This window comes from Oncorhynchus keta, chromosome 7, assembly GCF_023373465.1.
Source record: "Oncorhynchus keta strain PuntledgeMale-10-30-2019 chromosome 7, Oket_V2, whole genome shotgun sequence".
NCBI classification, from domain to species: Eukaryota; Metazoa; Chordata; class Actinopteri; order Salmoniformes; family Salmonidae; genus Oncorhynchus; species Oncorhynchus keta.
This window is the reverse complement of record NC_068427.1, coordinates 11425531-11441256: the sequence shown is the minus strand read 5'-3', so window position 1 is coordinate 11441256 and position 15726 is coordinate 11425531. Positions and strand designations below refer to the sequence as shown.

The following is a 15726-nucleotide window of genomic DNA, read 5'->3' as shown; positions in this document are numbered from 1 at the left end:
GTGCTGTAGGTGTCCTGGAGGGCGGGTAGTTTGCCCCCGGTGATGCGTTGTGCAGACCTCACTACCCTCTGGAGAGCCTTACGGTGTGGGCGGAGCAGTTACCGAGTAAACTGGCCACTGACTGTATGTTGTAGATCCTATTTTAGTTGTTGTGCTCACCATCGGTTGAACCACCGCATGCTCTTGAATACAGGGTGGGCGTCATGTTTTGTTTGATTTAATGTACTAAAATGTGAATAACATTTTAATTTCAAATTTCAAATTGTACCACAAAGATGGTTGGAGGTCAACACATCAGCCGATGTTGATTTTGAGTGAGAATATATATCGTTTTAAATTAAACTGTCAATGTTCCATAGGAAACCTTTTGAAATCATAGAAATATAGATCATAGAATTGACATTCCCATTCAAGTTTAAATTAAACAGAGGGTGGGCTGGTGGCCATCTTTCTGGTAATAATTAGGGGTTCACAGCGAAGTTATGAACCTATTGTTATTCTTAGATTCTAATTTGGCACACAGAAACTAGATGCCATGACTTACTTGGTAAAAAAAAAAGTGGCACCGATTGGCCAATAGGTGGCACTTGTATAAGCAGTCTCTCTTAAACCCTCATATCTGCCCGTGTAACCTAGAGACTTGAAACTATGTATGTAGGTGTCTTTCCTCATGCTGAAGAAATTTGCATCAAGGACCCATAATGTCTATCAGGATAGATTTTCCTCCATCTTGGACATTTGGGAAAACCGTCTTCTCATAAACCATAGGACCAAATGGCACCAAATTCGGAATGTAGACCCATGATACGTATTAACTTAGTTTGGGTAAAACAATGGCTGACTTATCTACAAATCAAAAATCTGATTTTTATGTGTCCATTTAAATCCACTCCACAGTGGCGTATCAACTTGAAACTTATCATCGCTATCATGGACATCCCTAAGATGAAACACGCTGAATTTGGTATTTATGTAAAAAAAACAACAGGGAAACTATTAACATATTATTTGCATATATAACGCAAAGGCTGAAAATCGCCTGCAATCATCTCCTCCTGAACCATACGTCAGATTCTCCACATATTTTGTATTTAGACCCACTACATCAGTGTTTAATGGTTTTGAGATTTGTTTTTGTTGCATTCAAATATGGCCGCACTGTAACTATAGATGCACATATGCTAATGAAAAAATGTATACTTAAAAAATCTTTCTCATGAACCATAAATAAGATTGGTTGATCAGATTTGGTCCTGATCTATGGATTTCACATAACTGAGCAGGGGTGCCAGTAGTGAAATTAACATTCAATTCTCTGGAAACTGCTCTGGTGGACATTCCTGCAGTCAGCATGCCAATTGCACACTCCCTCAATGATGGAGAATGTGTGGCATTGTGTTGTGTAATAAAACTGCACATTTTAGAGTGTCCTCTTATTGTCCCCAGCACAAGGTGCACCTGTATAATGACATACCGTTTAATCAGCTTCTTGATATGCCACACCTGTCAGGTGACTGGATTATCTTCACAAAGGAGAAATGCTCAGTAACAGGGATGTAAACAAAATGTGAGCGAAATAAGCATTTTGTGCGTATGGAACATTTCAGGGATTTTTAATTTCAGCTCATGAAACATGGGACACTTTACATGTTCCATTCATATTTTGGTTCAGTGTAATTAACCTAATGATTTTGAGAATGATTAGTTGCTGCATTAAAAGTGGGCCACGCTACACCACTAGATGGCACCATATCACACCAGGGATATAAGAACTGAACCGATGGACATGGGGCCATGAAATTTGGTATGTTTGTCTTATGTATATGTCCTTAGAAGCTGTGTGAATATAAATTCACTGCAACCTTAGCTGCACCAGACCAGTTGGTGGCACTGTAGATGTCATTGGCAACAGTGGCACCATAGGATACTACAGCAATAACTATAGATCAAGTAGACTGTCTCATGAAAATTAATGTTAGATTAAAATTATGCAGATGAACAATGTGAAACATTTTGAAAATAACACTGAAAATATTTCCTTAACTTAAACCATTAGCCAAATTGACCACAGAATTGGTATATAAAATCAATACTAGACTAAACTTCACTAGCGTCATCCTTGTGGTATTGAGAGATAAACATGGTAATGCTTACTCTGATTGTCCATAAAGGAAGGTAGCGCCTACATGCTAGAGGGCTTGCTTTGTCCTTTCTGTCATCCTGTGAATCCCGGTCATTGCTGCTCACAGCTATATTTAGAAGTGAACATTTACATTTAATTTATATTTCAATAGTGTACCGGCTAAATTGCAGTGGTCTGAACTTGGGATAGGCTCATTCTACCGATGACGGGCACAACACGGACACCTCAGATGATGTAAAATAGGTTCTTGGCTACAACATACGTGTTTACACATTTTCTTCGTAAAAAAAATAATTTCGTCAAATGATACTGTTTGATAACCCTGTTTGTAAGCTTTCAAATGATATCAAACTCAACCGTTTTTTCAGTGATGAAGACATGGATGTAGGGTGGTATGCAAAATGGGTCAACTTTGAGCACCTCTATTTTGGCATTCAGGTCATTTGCATTAACCCATTTTTGCATTGACATACTGACACTCCAACAGACACGCACGCTCACACACACAAAACACACACACACACTGCTGCTACATTTTAACCCTTACCTACATGTACGTATTACCTCAACTAACTTGTATCCCTGCAGATTGATTCGGTACTGGTACTCCTTGTGTATAGCTTCCTTATCTATTGTGTTACTATTTTCTATATGCTAATTTTCGTACATTTGAAAACGAACTCGTAAGTAAGCTTTTCAGGGTAAAGTCTAAACCTGTTAGATTCGGCGCATGTGACAAATACAATTTTAATTGGTTTTGGTAGAGATTTCACATTTTGATCACAAGCTGCAACAGCATGTAACGACTACATTATTGGTAGTAATGGGTGTAAAGTGGTTGGAAATCACCATGGAAATAATGAAGTATTAGCCTATGTATGATTTGGGTTCAGGAAGTCTTTTTACATTTTTTTTTTTATCCCTAATGTAAAAATCCACATCCAACTTTTTAAACCTTATATCCCAAATGTGTGGGGCCATTGCACATTCATCTACTGATCAAGTCGTGTTATTGTAAGACCCTCTTTGTTTCTTACATGGTGTTCTTACAGTATGTTGCTGTGTCTGTGTAGGCTATGTAGAGAGGCCTTCGGAGGAGCCTGGCTGGGGCAGACTGGAGCTGGCAGCAGTCATCCTGGTGCCCTCTACCCTGCTCTGTGTGAGCATCCTGCTGGGTGTGTGTGTGGTGCAGAGCCAGCCCTGTGCTTACAACCGGGCCCACAAGAATGACGCGGAGGAGCCCCTGGATGACCAAAGTCTTATGTCCCCCGATAAGTGTCTTAAAGACCTCATCTACGATATGAGCACCTCCGGCTCAGGCTCCGGTAAGAGAGAGTCTATACATGTATGGTTCAATGTACAGTCATAGAAACATAATCACTACAATGGGCATCCCCCATCAAGTCCATGGGTCTCTAATGGGGATTCTATTTAGGCATGCATGGGGGAGAGCAGGTAATGGTGCTCTGATAGATGGACCTCATATCCAACTTAGCATTTTACATCAATTTGATGTTTTAATATTGAAAATTGGGCAGCAAGTGTGAGTAACAACACACTGAGTTCAGAGATTATAATTGGATTATGTTCCTGACGGGAGCATTTGCAACAGATTCATCTGATTTTTGTTTTGTTTTACAGGGCTACCACTGCTGGTACAAAGGACAATAGCTCGGACCATCGTGCTGCAGGAGACCATTGGGAAGGGCCGCTTCGGGGAGGTGTGGCGAGGGAAGTGGCGAGGGGAGGACGTTGCGGTGAAGATCTTTTCATCCCGTGACGAGAGGTCCTGGTTCAGAGAAGCAGAGATCTATCAGACCATCATGCTCCGACACGAGAATATCCTGGGATTCATTGCAGCTGATAACAAAGGAACTTATTGACATATTTGGTCCAAATGGCACCCTATTCCCTATATAGTGCACTACTTTTCACCAGCGCCCTATATACTATATAGGCAATAGGGTGCCATCTGGGACGCATCCTTGATATAACTGCCCTTGGTATGCTATTTTGACTATGTCGTGACTTCAGCAGGAAAAGCTCTTGGCCCTAACTACATTTCATGTCATGTACATTGTTTTAAGGTGTGACAAGAAGCTTTCTCAAGTATGACTGTACACGTACACTAACCCCAGGTGTATGACCATGCCCTTTTGCTGTCTTCTGCAGATAACGGCTCTTGGACCCAGCTGTGGCTGGTGACCGAGTACCACGAGCACGGCTCCCTGTTCGACTACCTGAACAGGTACACAGTGTCTGTGGATGGCATGATCGTTCTGGCCTTGTCCATCGCCAGCGGCCTGGCACACCTCCACATGGAGATCATTGGCACTCAGGGTGAGGTGTTGGCACCTTTACCTTCCCGTAATGGGAATTTAAGATGACTATCATTTTTAGATTCAGAGTGATTGATATAATGTAGCATATTTAGAGACCCTGTATCCTACAGGTCCACAGATGTACCACGCCCTACAAGGCTTATTTGTAGTGTGGTATAGGCTTCAATAACAATAGAAAACCTGTATCTGTCAGTCTAGTTTTGGACTGATGCCATTCCCACTTTAGATATTCTATTGAACATCCCACAGGATTGGCATGTATACTTGTAGTGGAAATAATGATTCACCAAAGGTCAGAACTATAATTACAGGGACTTGGCGAGGGCCTCCTTTTATAACAGAACAACCATAGAAAATCCTCTTTCTAATCTTAGAAAAGATACTTTCCAAAGCACACTTATTTGTGTTGCTAGTTACTTGCGGCTGTGAGCTTGTTGCATTCACAAAGATAGCCTTATTTCTATACAAATTGTTTCTTCTGAATTATTTTTCTTTAACATGTTTGCACAGTACTACTGTTAATCTGTTATTAGCATCAATTAATGCAAGGGCTATATAACAGTGACAGCAAACATCTGTCGATGTTAGCAAGTTATTGAATAGACATGAAATATAACCAGGGTTGGGGAGTAACGGATTACATGTACATGTAGTCCGTTACATGTAATGGATTACAAAAAAACTGGTAACTGTAAATATTGCAATCAGGCTTTTGTAGGCTACAGCCCAAACTATGTCTTCCAATGGTGCGACTGCTGTCGGCATCAGAAGATTATCCAACTTGAATAAACGCTTGTAGCTAAGGATGACAGCAGTGGTGTAGTCTACGGCGATACAGATAACACTTATTATTGATATCTACATAGCGCATTAACGTGAATCACACTGCTGCTCTGTCATTTGCGACTTATGGATTGTGGTTGTTGTGGACGGCTGTTCACAAATCTAAATATGTATTTGAACCCAATAATGGTTGAATTCAAGAAGTTTAAGCTGCCTATCAATCATTGTTTTTGAAACCAGTGGGCAGCCAGTGAAAAATGCGCTCTTGCAACAGCTGCATAGTGCGGATCCCAGCCTATGGAATAAAAGTGGGGCTTTTATTGCTCAATCTAATTCATGCTGATTAAAAAAAAAAGAATCTATATGCCTAATGGAGACATGCTCAAACTCGCACACTTTTGATAGACTTAAAGGGGCAATCTGTAGTTGCTACATTTTTGGACTTATAAATGATATATACATTACCAGTCAAAAGTTTGGACACACTCATTCCAGGTTTTGTCTTTAGGTAAAGACATCAACATTATGAATTAGTACATATGGAATCATGTAGTAACCAAAACGTGTTCAACAAATCAAAATGTATTTTATATTCAAAGTAACCACCCTTTGCCTTGATGACAGCTTTGCATACTCTTGGCATTCTCTCAATCAGCTTCATGAGGAATGCTTTTCCAACAGTTCCCACATATGCTGAGCACTTGTTGGCTGCTTTTCCGCCACTCTGCAGTCCAACTCAACCCAAACATCCCAATTGGGTTGAGGTCTGGTGTTTGTGGAGGCCAGGTCATCTGGCCCTTACACAGCCTGGAGGTGCCCAACACACTTTCATTGTCCTGTTGATAAACAAATGATACTCCCACTAAGTGCAAACTAGATGGGATGGCGTATCGCTGCAGAATGTTGTGGTAGCCAAGCTGTTTAAGTGTGCCTTGAATTCTAAAAAAAATCAGTGTCACCATCAAAGCATCAGCACATTATCTATGGTCAGTCCTTGCATCCATAGCTCTGTCTATTAATCTGAGAGTGGTTACATTTCTCCAGGCCCATCCCTCAGTTTTTTACCAAAACAGGGGCGACCATTTTGTTATTGTTTCATCTGTGGATTTGCCCTTTTAAAAAGCTGTACATTATCAAGATATCAAATTGTCACCACCAAATAGGTAAGCAATAGGCCTATAGCAAATGCAGCATATGGCATTCATTTTTCACATGTAAGTAGCACTTTTCAGTAGTGCTCAAAGCATGCCATTCCATGAGGGCAGCATTATTTTTCAACCTGAATCAATGAGCCCAATCAGTCCTCCATGACAACAAAATCATGGACAACAGAGTAGGGCTGGCTATTAAGTCCTTAGTTTTAGGGTTATGCTCAGGTAAAACAATTTGGCTAATATTTCCAAGTCCTATTCTTGAAGATCAAGGGGTATAACATTTACTGGAATGACTGGAATTCTGATAGACTTTGGTTTTTAATGTAAAGATAGAACTTAATCGTACTATTATTATATGTAGTAGAAAGCGATGGGTTAGAGGAAGCCTACATAACCAACCCATAAAGTAATATTTAACATCCATATATGGCCAGCTTTGTAAACGTTAACATTGCTTTATCCTGCAATAGATGTTGTTCAATTGGTAACATAATGTTTGTCTTCTAATGCCTCTTCAGGGGAAAGTAATCCAAAAGTAATTGAATGTAATCAGATTACATTACTGAGTTTGGGTAGTCCAAAAGTTACATTACTGATTACAATTTTGGACAGATAACTAGTAACTGTAACAGTTTACATTTAGAAAGTAACCTACCCAACCCTGAATAACTATGTTGTAATGTGTGCATCCATTCATAGCACTAGACATGTATTTTGCAAGGGCCATACAACAGTGACAATACACCCATGTATCACTTTAGCAAGTTATTGAAATGACATGTAATAAAACTATGAGTTGTGATGTGTTTTACAGGGAAACCTGCCATTGCCCACAGAGACATCAAGTCTAAAAACATTCTGGTGAAGAAGAATGGGACGGCTGTCATAGCAGACCTCGGATTGGCTGTGAAACACGACTCCAGTACCAACATCATTGATATACCGTCCAATCACAGAGTAGGAACAAAGAGGTAACTAGGCAGCTTTTAACTGAGAGAAAATACCATGGGCTTGTCTATTGGCCACTTTGATCAACTTTTTCAATTATTAGTATTTTATCTTTTCATATCCTTTTTAGAGAGATGGAGGGAGCAATATTGTCCAACGATCAGGAAGGTCTCACGTTGACTTTGAGTGTGTCCAAAATGCCACAGCTCAAGTCAGAAATGGTGCACTAGGGAATAGGGTGCCATTTGGGATGCATCCAAGACTTAACATCTCCCTTGGCCTCGTTTGTTTATGAAATTGATGGCTAGCTGACAGGTATCCTCTTCCACACGCTACCTCCATCATTCAGAGCTCCTATTTTCAGGACACCATGTCCCGTTTGTTAACTGTTAATATAGTGATGGGACCGCTGCTCACATGGAGCCCTGTCTTCTGTCTATATAATAATAAAATGTCTTTGTCTGTGTATCTCTGTGTGCCTGCTGCCTGTCTGCTGACTGTCTGCAGGGTGGGAAATTAACTTTTTGGTCCAACAGCCACTGGTGGAAGATTCTTTTACTGTCCAAAATGTATTTTTCTCCGTAATTACACCACAAATCACCCCCCAAAAATGTATTACTGGTAAGAAGTAATGGTTTATATTTCTTAATTTCCTTTCATTTTTGTGACCTGCTTCTTTTTAAGCAATGCATGTTAAAATGAATCATTTCGATCCATTAATCCAAACAGATAAACAGTTCTACAGCTGAACATCAAGAATCAACAAAGTGCCTGCCCTGCCACAAAATGCTGAGTGATGCAGCTTATTTAATATTATAGTTCAGGGCTCAATGCTGACATTTTTTACAAGAAGTACATGATGTTCTCATAAGTAGAAATGTAGAAGCACAATAATAAATCAAGGAGAGCAACGACTAAAGGTTAATGAATAAACATTTTTGGGAGTGATCCATCCAAGCACAGTCATTAGGTGAGACAAAATTTTCAGACCAGCTGTGGCAACTAAGGCACTTGCTTGTCTGTGATGGAGAAGAAAAAAATAATCTCAGACTGCGATGTCTTCCTAGCAGCAGACAGTTGCAGCAAATTCAAACTAACTTTGTTAAACAACCTAGCATGTGAACACTGTCCAAGAAACAACGACAAAGTCACACTTTTAGTAGCCTTTCTTGTCAGTTCGACAAACCACTACGTGTGGGCTTTGGATTGAAGAAAAAAACAGTTCCCAAATGCTCTGTGTGACCACCTGCCAACATGGCGTGTGAAATATAGCTATAGTACATTCTTACCCGCCGATGACAAACTATACTCTCATTTGGCGGGTGGATGGTGATCATTTCCAACCCTGCCTGTCTATCTCTGCCAGGACTTGAGTGTCTTCAGATGCGTCAGTGTTGACTCACTCCCCTAATACCCTGTTGGTTAGTAGTTAACGAGTTCATCCTCCCTCGGCAGGTACATGGCCCCAGAACTGCTGGATGACACGATCAATATTGGCAGCTTTGAGTCATTCAAGCGGGCAGACATCTACTCCCTGGGCCTTGTATTCTGGGAACTGGCAAGGAGGTGTTCCATCAGAGGTACGTCTTTTTAAAACTCTTAGTACAAAAGCGACCGGAAGCAAATACAATGGAAGGCTACTAGAAATGGCAGTATTTAAAGCTGAAGCTAATACTCTATACCCTGTATGCACTATAGGGTGCCATTTGCGACACTTTCAAGTTATTTAACTCTTAGTACAAAAGCAACATTAAGCAAATGAAATGGAAGTCAGGAAGTCTAGTCTGTGCAGCTAATGCACTCAGAGAAATGACACTGGAGTAGTGATTGATGCAGTTACTGGTTTATTGGGTAGGCGATGCATATACTTTATTCAGTGATTCACCATTTAATGAATATTAATCAATTATAATTTTACCACTGATATTAAGTAAACACAATTTCTCATATTGCCATGGAACTGATGAAGGATGGTACATTTGTGCCAGGGAAATGAAGAAATGTGCTTGTCCCCCCCCCCACCCACAGGACTTCAAGAAGATTTTCAGGTGCCTTACTATGATATGGTGCCTTCAGATCCTTCTGTGGAGGACATGAGAAAGATGGTCTGCGACCAGAAACTGAGACCCAACATTCCCAACCAGTGGCAGAGCTGTGAGGTGAGCAATTTTTTTATTTATTTTTTGACTGGAAACCCCGGTTGGAAGATTCCTGGAATCGGTAGGGAATAAACAGGAACTCCGTAAATCCTCAGAACGGGAAGCCTAGGAATTTTTGGACAAATTTTACAACCCTAGACTTAAAAAAAAATAATAATAATTTAGCTTCCACTACAGAGCCATAGGGCCGATGAAGTCAGATTGGGAATACAATATACTTATTGTATATTAGCTTGGTTAGCATTTAGAATTGTACCTCTGTAAATTGAACTGCTGTTTTTGAGGAAGGTTTTACTTGCAATGACTGATATGGGGCTGTCTAACCTAACTTATTTGAATGCACTTACTGTAATTCCAAGTTGCTCTGGACAAGAGTGTCTGCTAAATAGCCAAAAATGTACAATTTTGACCTGTTGATTGAACATGATCCTTCTTGATTCACCAGGCACTGCGGGTGATAGGCAAGCTGATGCGCGAATGCTGGTATGCCAACGCTGCAGCTCGCCTCACCGCGCTGAGGGTCAAGAAAACCGTTTCTCAGGTGACTGTACTCAAGGACATCAAAGATTAGCTAGCCCACTGGCTGGCGCACCAGAATGTACTGTTATTGGTCTGGAGCAAAGCATCCTCAAGACCACGCTGAAAGAAGAAACACTCAGCTGGGTCGTATTAATTAGAAACCAAACAAAAGAAAATGGGGAGGGACTACCTAAACCTATCCAATAAGACATTCTCATTACAAAAGGTTTTGTTGTGGTTAGTAAATGTAGGTTTTAGCACTGTGTTACAAATGCCTGTATCGCAAGAATCAAGATTAGTTTTGTTTTATGAGCGTTCATGTCCCCTTGTTCTCGTCTTTTTGGTCTCATCTCCTTCGCTCCTTCTGTGCTGTTTGCACCTTCCCACTTACACACACACACACACACACACACACACACACACACACACACACCAAGCCTTTCCCCATGCCACTCACGTCGAACATTAAAGATGTTCTATTTGCATTTGAGGGTTGGTCCAACAGAATTTGTCACATGGACACCCAAACACAATGAGACATTATTTTACTCTACCGATACCTTTTTTATGTCTCGACTCCCAGACCCTCCTAGAACTGGAGGATCAGTGAACATGATTGTGGAACATTTAATGCACAGTTTGTCACACTGTGACAGAAATGCAGTACTTGGTACCAAGTTCCGCTAGGAGCATTTTAGCCACATACTGTTAATGTGCTAGCTGTCTAGTCTGTTTTTATAAATGTGCAATGAGCATAAGAAGCAGCATTTTACATAAGGTAGGCCACTTGATTCCAACATCTGAACAAAGTGGACAGGCTAGTATGCTGTTCAAACAGTTGGAGACGGACAGGAGGTTGTGTTCAGAACAGTTCAACTGTTCTAGCTACCTTGCTAGCAAGTAAATAGATCCACATTGGCTAGACTTTAAATGTAGAGATTAGCTGGCTACTCACTAGCGCGTGGGCTTGTGCTTGAGAGATTGTTTATGAGACCTGTTTTAATTTTCTATAATGCCTGTTAAGAGAAGTTGGTCATTTTTAGTGCATGGTTCAGGTAAAGAAAATAAAAAAGGGCATTTTCATAGACTTGAAAGCCAGATCAGTGATTATTGCAAACAAACAGGTTAAATACTATTTGATAAAACAATGTAATTATTAATGGGTCTTATGGTTGTGGAAGGCCTATATTTAGCTTAGGTATAACTTCAAAAGTCTTGAATTCATTAGATTATTCCTGACCGTTTGAAATGCGGTGTCTTGACCTTTTAATTGTGCAACAAAGCTTCTTTAAAGAAAACATTTTTAAAAATCAAGATGTATATCGTGAATCGGCCATATTTAGATAAGCGTTTTAGGCCATATCGCCCAGTCCTATATGGTGTGCACTAATGAATACGACCCAGCAGTGAGCATGCTCAGCTTGTGATGCCAATAGAGCCTGCTGTGGTTCAGCAGGGAACACTCCTGTCCAGCCCTGCAGTGTGTGACTGCCTGGAACTGGATCAACCAAACCAGAGGAATAGGAAATGAAACTGTGACCTATCAGAAGAAGATGGATGATTTACAATGTACCGATTTCCTCTGCTACCTCAGATGTTTTTAAGTGCCCAAAGCTTGAAGTTGCACATTGAACGCTTCGTGCCATATTATACTGTAAGTAGTGCTAGGCAACATGCAAAATGACTGTAAATGCTAAATGTTACTGAGTAACACACTCACTGCTATGCCTGATTTGTACAGGACACACAAGGTCTATACCCATAAAGATAATTGTTACTTGGGAGCTGCCCCTTCCTCCCCCAACCTATTATATTTGTCATCTATATATATATTTTTTATATAAGACTTGAAAATAATGCCTATTTCAACTATACTATGTATTTAAGTCAAACATAGTCCAATATGTTGTATAATAAAATAGATGATTTTTAAAGGTGCAATCTGCAGGTGTAACAATGACAAAGCCCGCAACCCACCCCTGTTTTTGTCAACAGCTGAGGGATGGAGATGGAGAAATGTAACTACTCTCCAATTCATAGACGGGTGTGGATGCAACGACTGATCATCCATGATATCAAAATTATAGTTTTCACCATGTTTTGAGGCTATACAATGCAAACAATTGCATTGTTTACAAACCATGGAGTAAAACAAGCTTGCATTTTTGGTTCTGATGTGGTACGACAGTCTTACTAAGCTCATGACAAAATGTACAAATTATATTCTTCAAGAGTCAATATCATCAATTGAATAAAAGTTTTAAAAAACAACTATGTAGCAAACACAGATTGTCTCTTTTAAACACAACCGCACAAATAATGTATGATTTAGATGTATTTTCCCTAACACCCGCATCTTCTCTGAGAAGCACAACTGTTGTTATATTACAGAAGAGAGAACTACACCGAACAAAAATGTACATGCAACAATTTCAAAGATTTTACTGAGTTATAGTTCATATAAGGAAATCGGTCAATTTAAACGAATAGATTCGGCCCTAATCTATGGATTTCCCATAACTGGGATAATATATATATATATGCATCTGTTGGTCAGATACAAAAAGTAGGGGTGTGGCTCAGAAAACGAGTCACTATCTGGTGTGACCACCATTTGCCTCATGCAGCGCAACACATTTATTTCGCATAGAGTTGATCAGGCTGTTGATTGTGGCCTGTGGAATGTTTTCCCAGTTCTCTTCAATGGCTGTGCGAAGTTGCTGGATATTGCCAAGAACTGGAACACTGTCATACAGATTGATCCAGAGCATCCCAAACATGCTCAATGGGTGACATGTCTGGTGAGTATGCAGGCCATGGAAGAACTGAGACATTTTCAGCTCATGGAATTCTGTACAGACCCTTGCGACACAGGGCTGTGCGTTATCATGCGGAAACATGAGGTGATGGATGAATGGCAAGACAATGGGCCTCAGGATCTCGTCACGGTATTTCTACATTCAAATTACCATTGATGAAATGTAAATGTGTTTGTTGTCCTTAGCTTATGCCTGCCCATACCATAAACCTGCCGAAACCATGGGGCACTCTGTTCACAACGTTGACATCAGGAAACTGCTCGCCCACACAATGCCATACACGCTGTCTGCCATCTGCCCGGTACAGTTGAAACTGTGACTCATCTGTGAAGGGTACACGTCTCCAGCGTGCTAGTGGCCATCGAAGGTGACATTTTCCCACTGAAGTCTTACGCCCCCGGAGTGCAGTCAGGTCAAGACCCTGGTGAGGACAAGGAGCACATATGAGCTTCCCTGAGACGGTTCTGACAGTTTGTACAGAACATTCTTTCGTTATGCAAACCCAGTTTCATCAGCTGTCCGGGTGGCTGGTCTCAGACCATCCCGCAGGTGAAGAAGCCGGATGTGGCGGTCCGGGGTTGGCATGGTCTGTGGTTGTGAGGCCGGTTCAACGTACTACCAAATTCTCTAAAATGACATTGGAGGCGGCTTATAGTAGACAAATTAATATTGAATTATATGGCAAAAGCTCTGGTGGACTTTCCTGCAGTTAGCATGCCAATGGCACCCTCCCTCAACTTGAGACATCTGTGGCGTTGTGTGACAAAACTGCACATTTTAGAGTGGCCTTTGTAATGATCATGCTGTTTAATCAGCTTCTTGATATGCCACACCTGTCAGGTGGATGTTTTATATTGGCAAAGAAGAAACACTCTAACGGATGTAAACAAATTTGTGCACAGAATTTGAGAGAAATAAGCTTTTTGTGCATATGGAACATTTCTGGGATCTTTTATTTCAGCTCATGAAACATGGTACCAACACTTCACATGTTGTGTTTATATTTTTGTTCAGTATATTTAGATGGTTTGGTTGTTTAATACATAATTATGGAAACACTTATTTCATGGGGATATATTTATACTGTATATCCAAGGCCTTTAATCGAATGCTGCACTATGTAGAGACACTATGAAAGGTCAATGTGAAAATATATACATTTTGTACTTTATTTCAATATCTTTTCATTTAGATACGTTTTTTTCATGCAGTACATTGTTATAAGTTACTCAAGCAGTTCACCCTTTACCCAAGATAATATACATGACTGAACATTTTCAAATTGTTCACATGAAATAGTTTTTTAGCTAGAGCTTTTGTGTTCACTTTTTATTGACATTTGTTAATCACCTGGAATATTATACGCCCCTTGTAATGCTTTTCAGTCAAATTGGTTTTTAATTAATTATTGGTTATCTACTAAAAGAGGAATTTTACAGTGAGTCGTCAGCACAGCCGTACGTTTCAACAAGGACTGTGTTCAGGCTGCTCATGTGAACACTAATACCATTGTGAGATCTGGCTTGTGAACTCTTTCCATAACAGGCTTAGGAATGGAAATATTGTGTGGGTGTCTACTGTACACCACAGGGCAGGCCTGGTGCTCTGCTTGTTTAGGCCTGAAGCATGTTCAATCAGAATTATAGCACAGACATGTTGCCAATGTACATATGTATTCTGTGGTGTCATTTGACTTTTAAAAAAGTTTTAAAAGTCTCCAATTCATTAGAGATTGTTTAAGATGAGTGCTGTTTTAGAATAATACACTTTACTGATCCATATCAATAATACACTTTACTGATCCATATCAATAATACACTTTACTGATCCATACCCTGGCTTTTAATTACTTGTATGTAGATTTACTCTGTTGTGTTGTGGATGGGATGGTGGCAGTACAGTATCTATGAAGCATGGTCAATGTAGCCTCTAGTTGCTTCATGGGGTGTAAATGACCGGTTCGCTGCTCTGCTGCACATATAACCTATCATTTAGTCAATGTTACAATTACATTTTGTATGTAAAAACAATGATTTGTTTCACTCTGTGTAATTATTTGACAAATTATGCAACAACAAAAAAACTCAAATATATATTGACATTGCAGTATTTAGTGCTCTGCCTGTATCCTGTGGACAAACAAATGTTATTTGTCTAAGTTGGAATACAGTTATGCTTTTGTCATGTGTCGAGGCCTACAGTCGAGTCAGTTTCTATGGCTGAGTTTACACAGGCATCCCAATACTGATATTTTCTCCCACTAATTAGTCTTTTGACCAATCATATCAGATCTTTTCACAGGCTGTTTTTCAGAGCTGATCTGATTGGTCAAAAGACCCGTTATTGGAAAGAAAAAAAAATCAGAATAGATTTGCTTCTGTTAAGACCATCAGTCATTCCAAAGAAAAGAGTATTGGTGTAATTTCTGGTCAAATATCTTTTTTGAAGATTGTGTATGACACGATTGGATGTTACTTTCATAAAGAAGGATTAATGCTGGAAAATGTCATCCTCCAATCAATTAGCATCGTTCTTTCTGTTGACAAGAGTAACTAGTAACTGGGGGCGGCAGGGTAGCCTAGTGGTTAGAGCGTTGGACTTGTAACCGAAAGGTTGCTAGACCTGACAAGGTAAAAATCTGTCGTACTGCCCCCTGAACAAGGCAGAACAACAATTTCACTGTCATTGTAAATAAGAATTTGTTCTTAACTGGCATGCCTAGTTAAATAAATAAAATACAGCTATTTAGTGTTGTGAACTTGGACATGATATCTGTCAATATGATGTGTCATTGGATTGTCTTTCCGTTTTACACTATTTATTATGAATACGTGAATCAATAAACAACTTTTCATTGAA

The 15726-nt window shown here is 39.9% G+C and overlaps 1 protein-coding gene across 1 annotated transcript in view; it reads left to right on the top strand.

Annotated features, from left to right (window-relative positions):
* The window catches only part of LOC118385985 (activin receptor type-1C-like), a 30928-nt gene extending 15202 nt beyond the window's left edge, over positions 1-15726 (top strand). Inside the window, exons 3-9 of the mRNA XM_035773281.2 lie at positions 3217-3468; positions 3785-4015; positions 4316-4483; positions 7237-7393; positions 8826-8950; positions 9399-9529; positions 9975-15726. Of these exons, the coding sequence (XP_035629174.1) occupies positions 3217-3468; positions 3785-4015; positions 4316-4483; positions 7237-7393; positions 8826-8950; positions 9399-9529; positions 9975-10100 (1190 nt within the window). The 3' untranslated portion in view covers positions 10101-15726. The remainder of the gene's footprint in view (positions 1-3216; positions 3469-3784; positions 4016-4315; positions 4484-7236; positions 7394-8825; positions 8951-9398; positions 9530-9974) is intronic.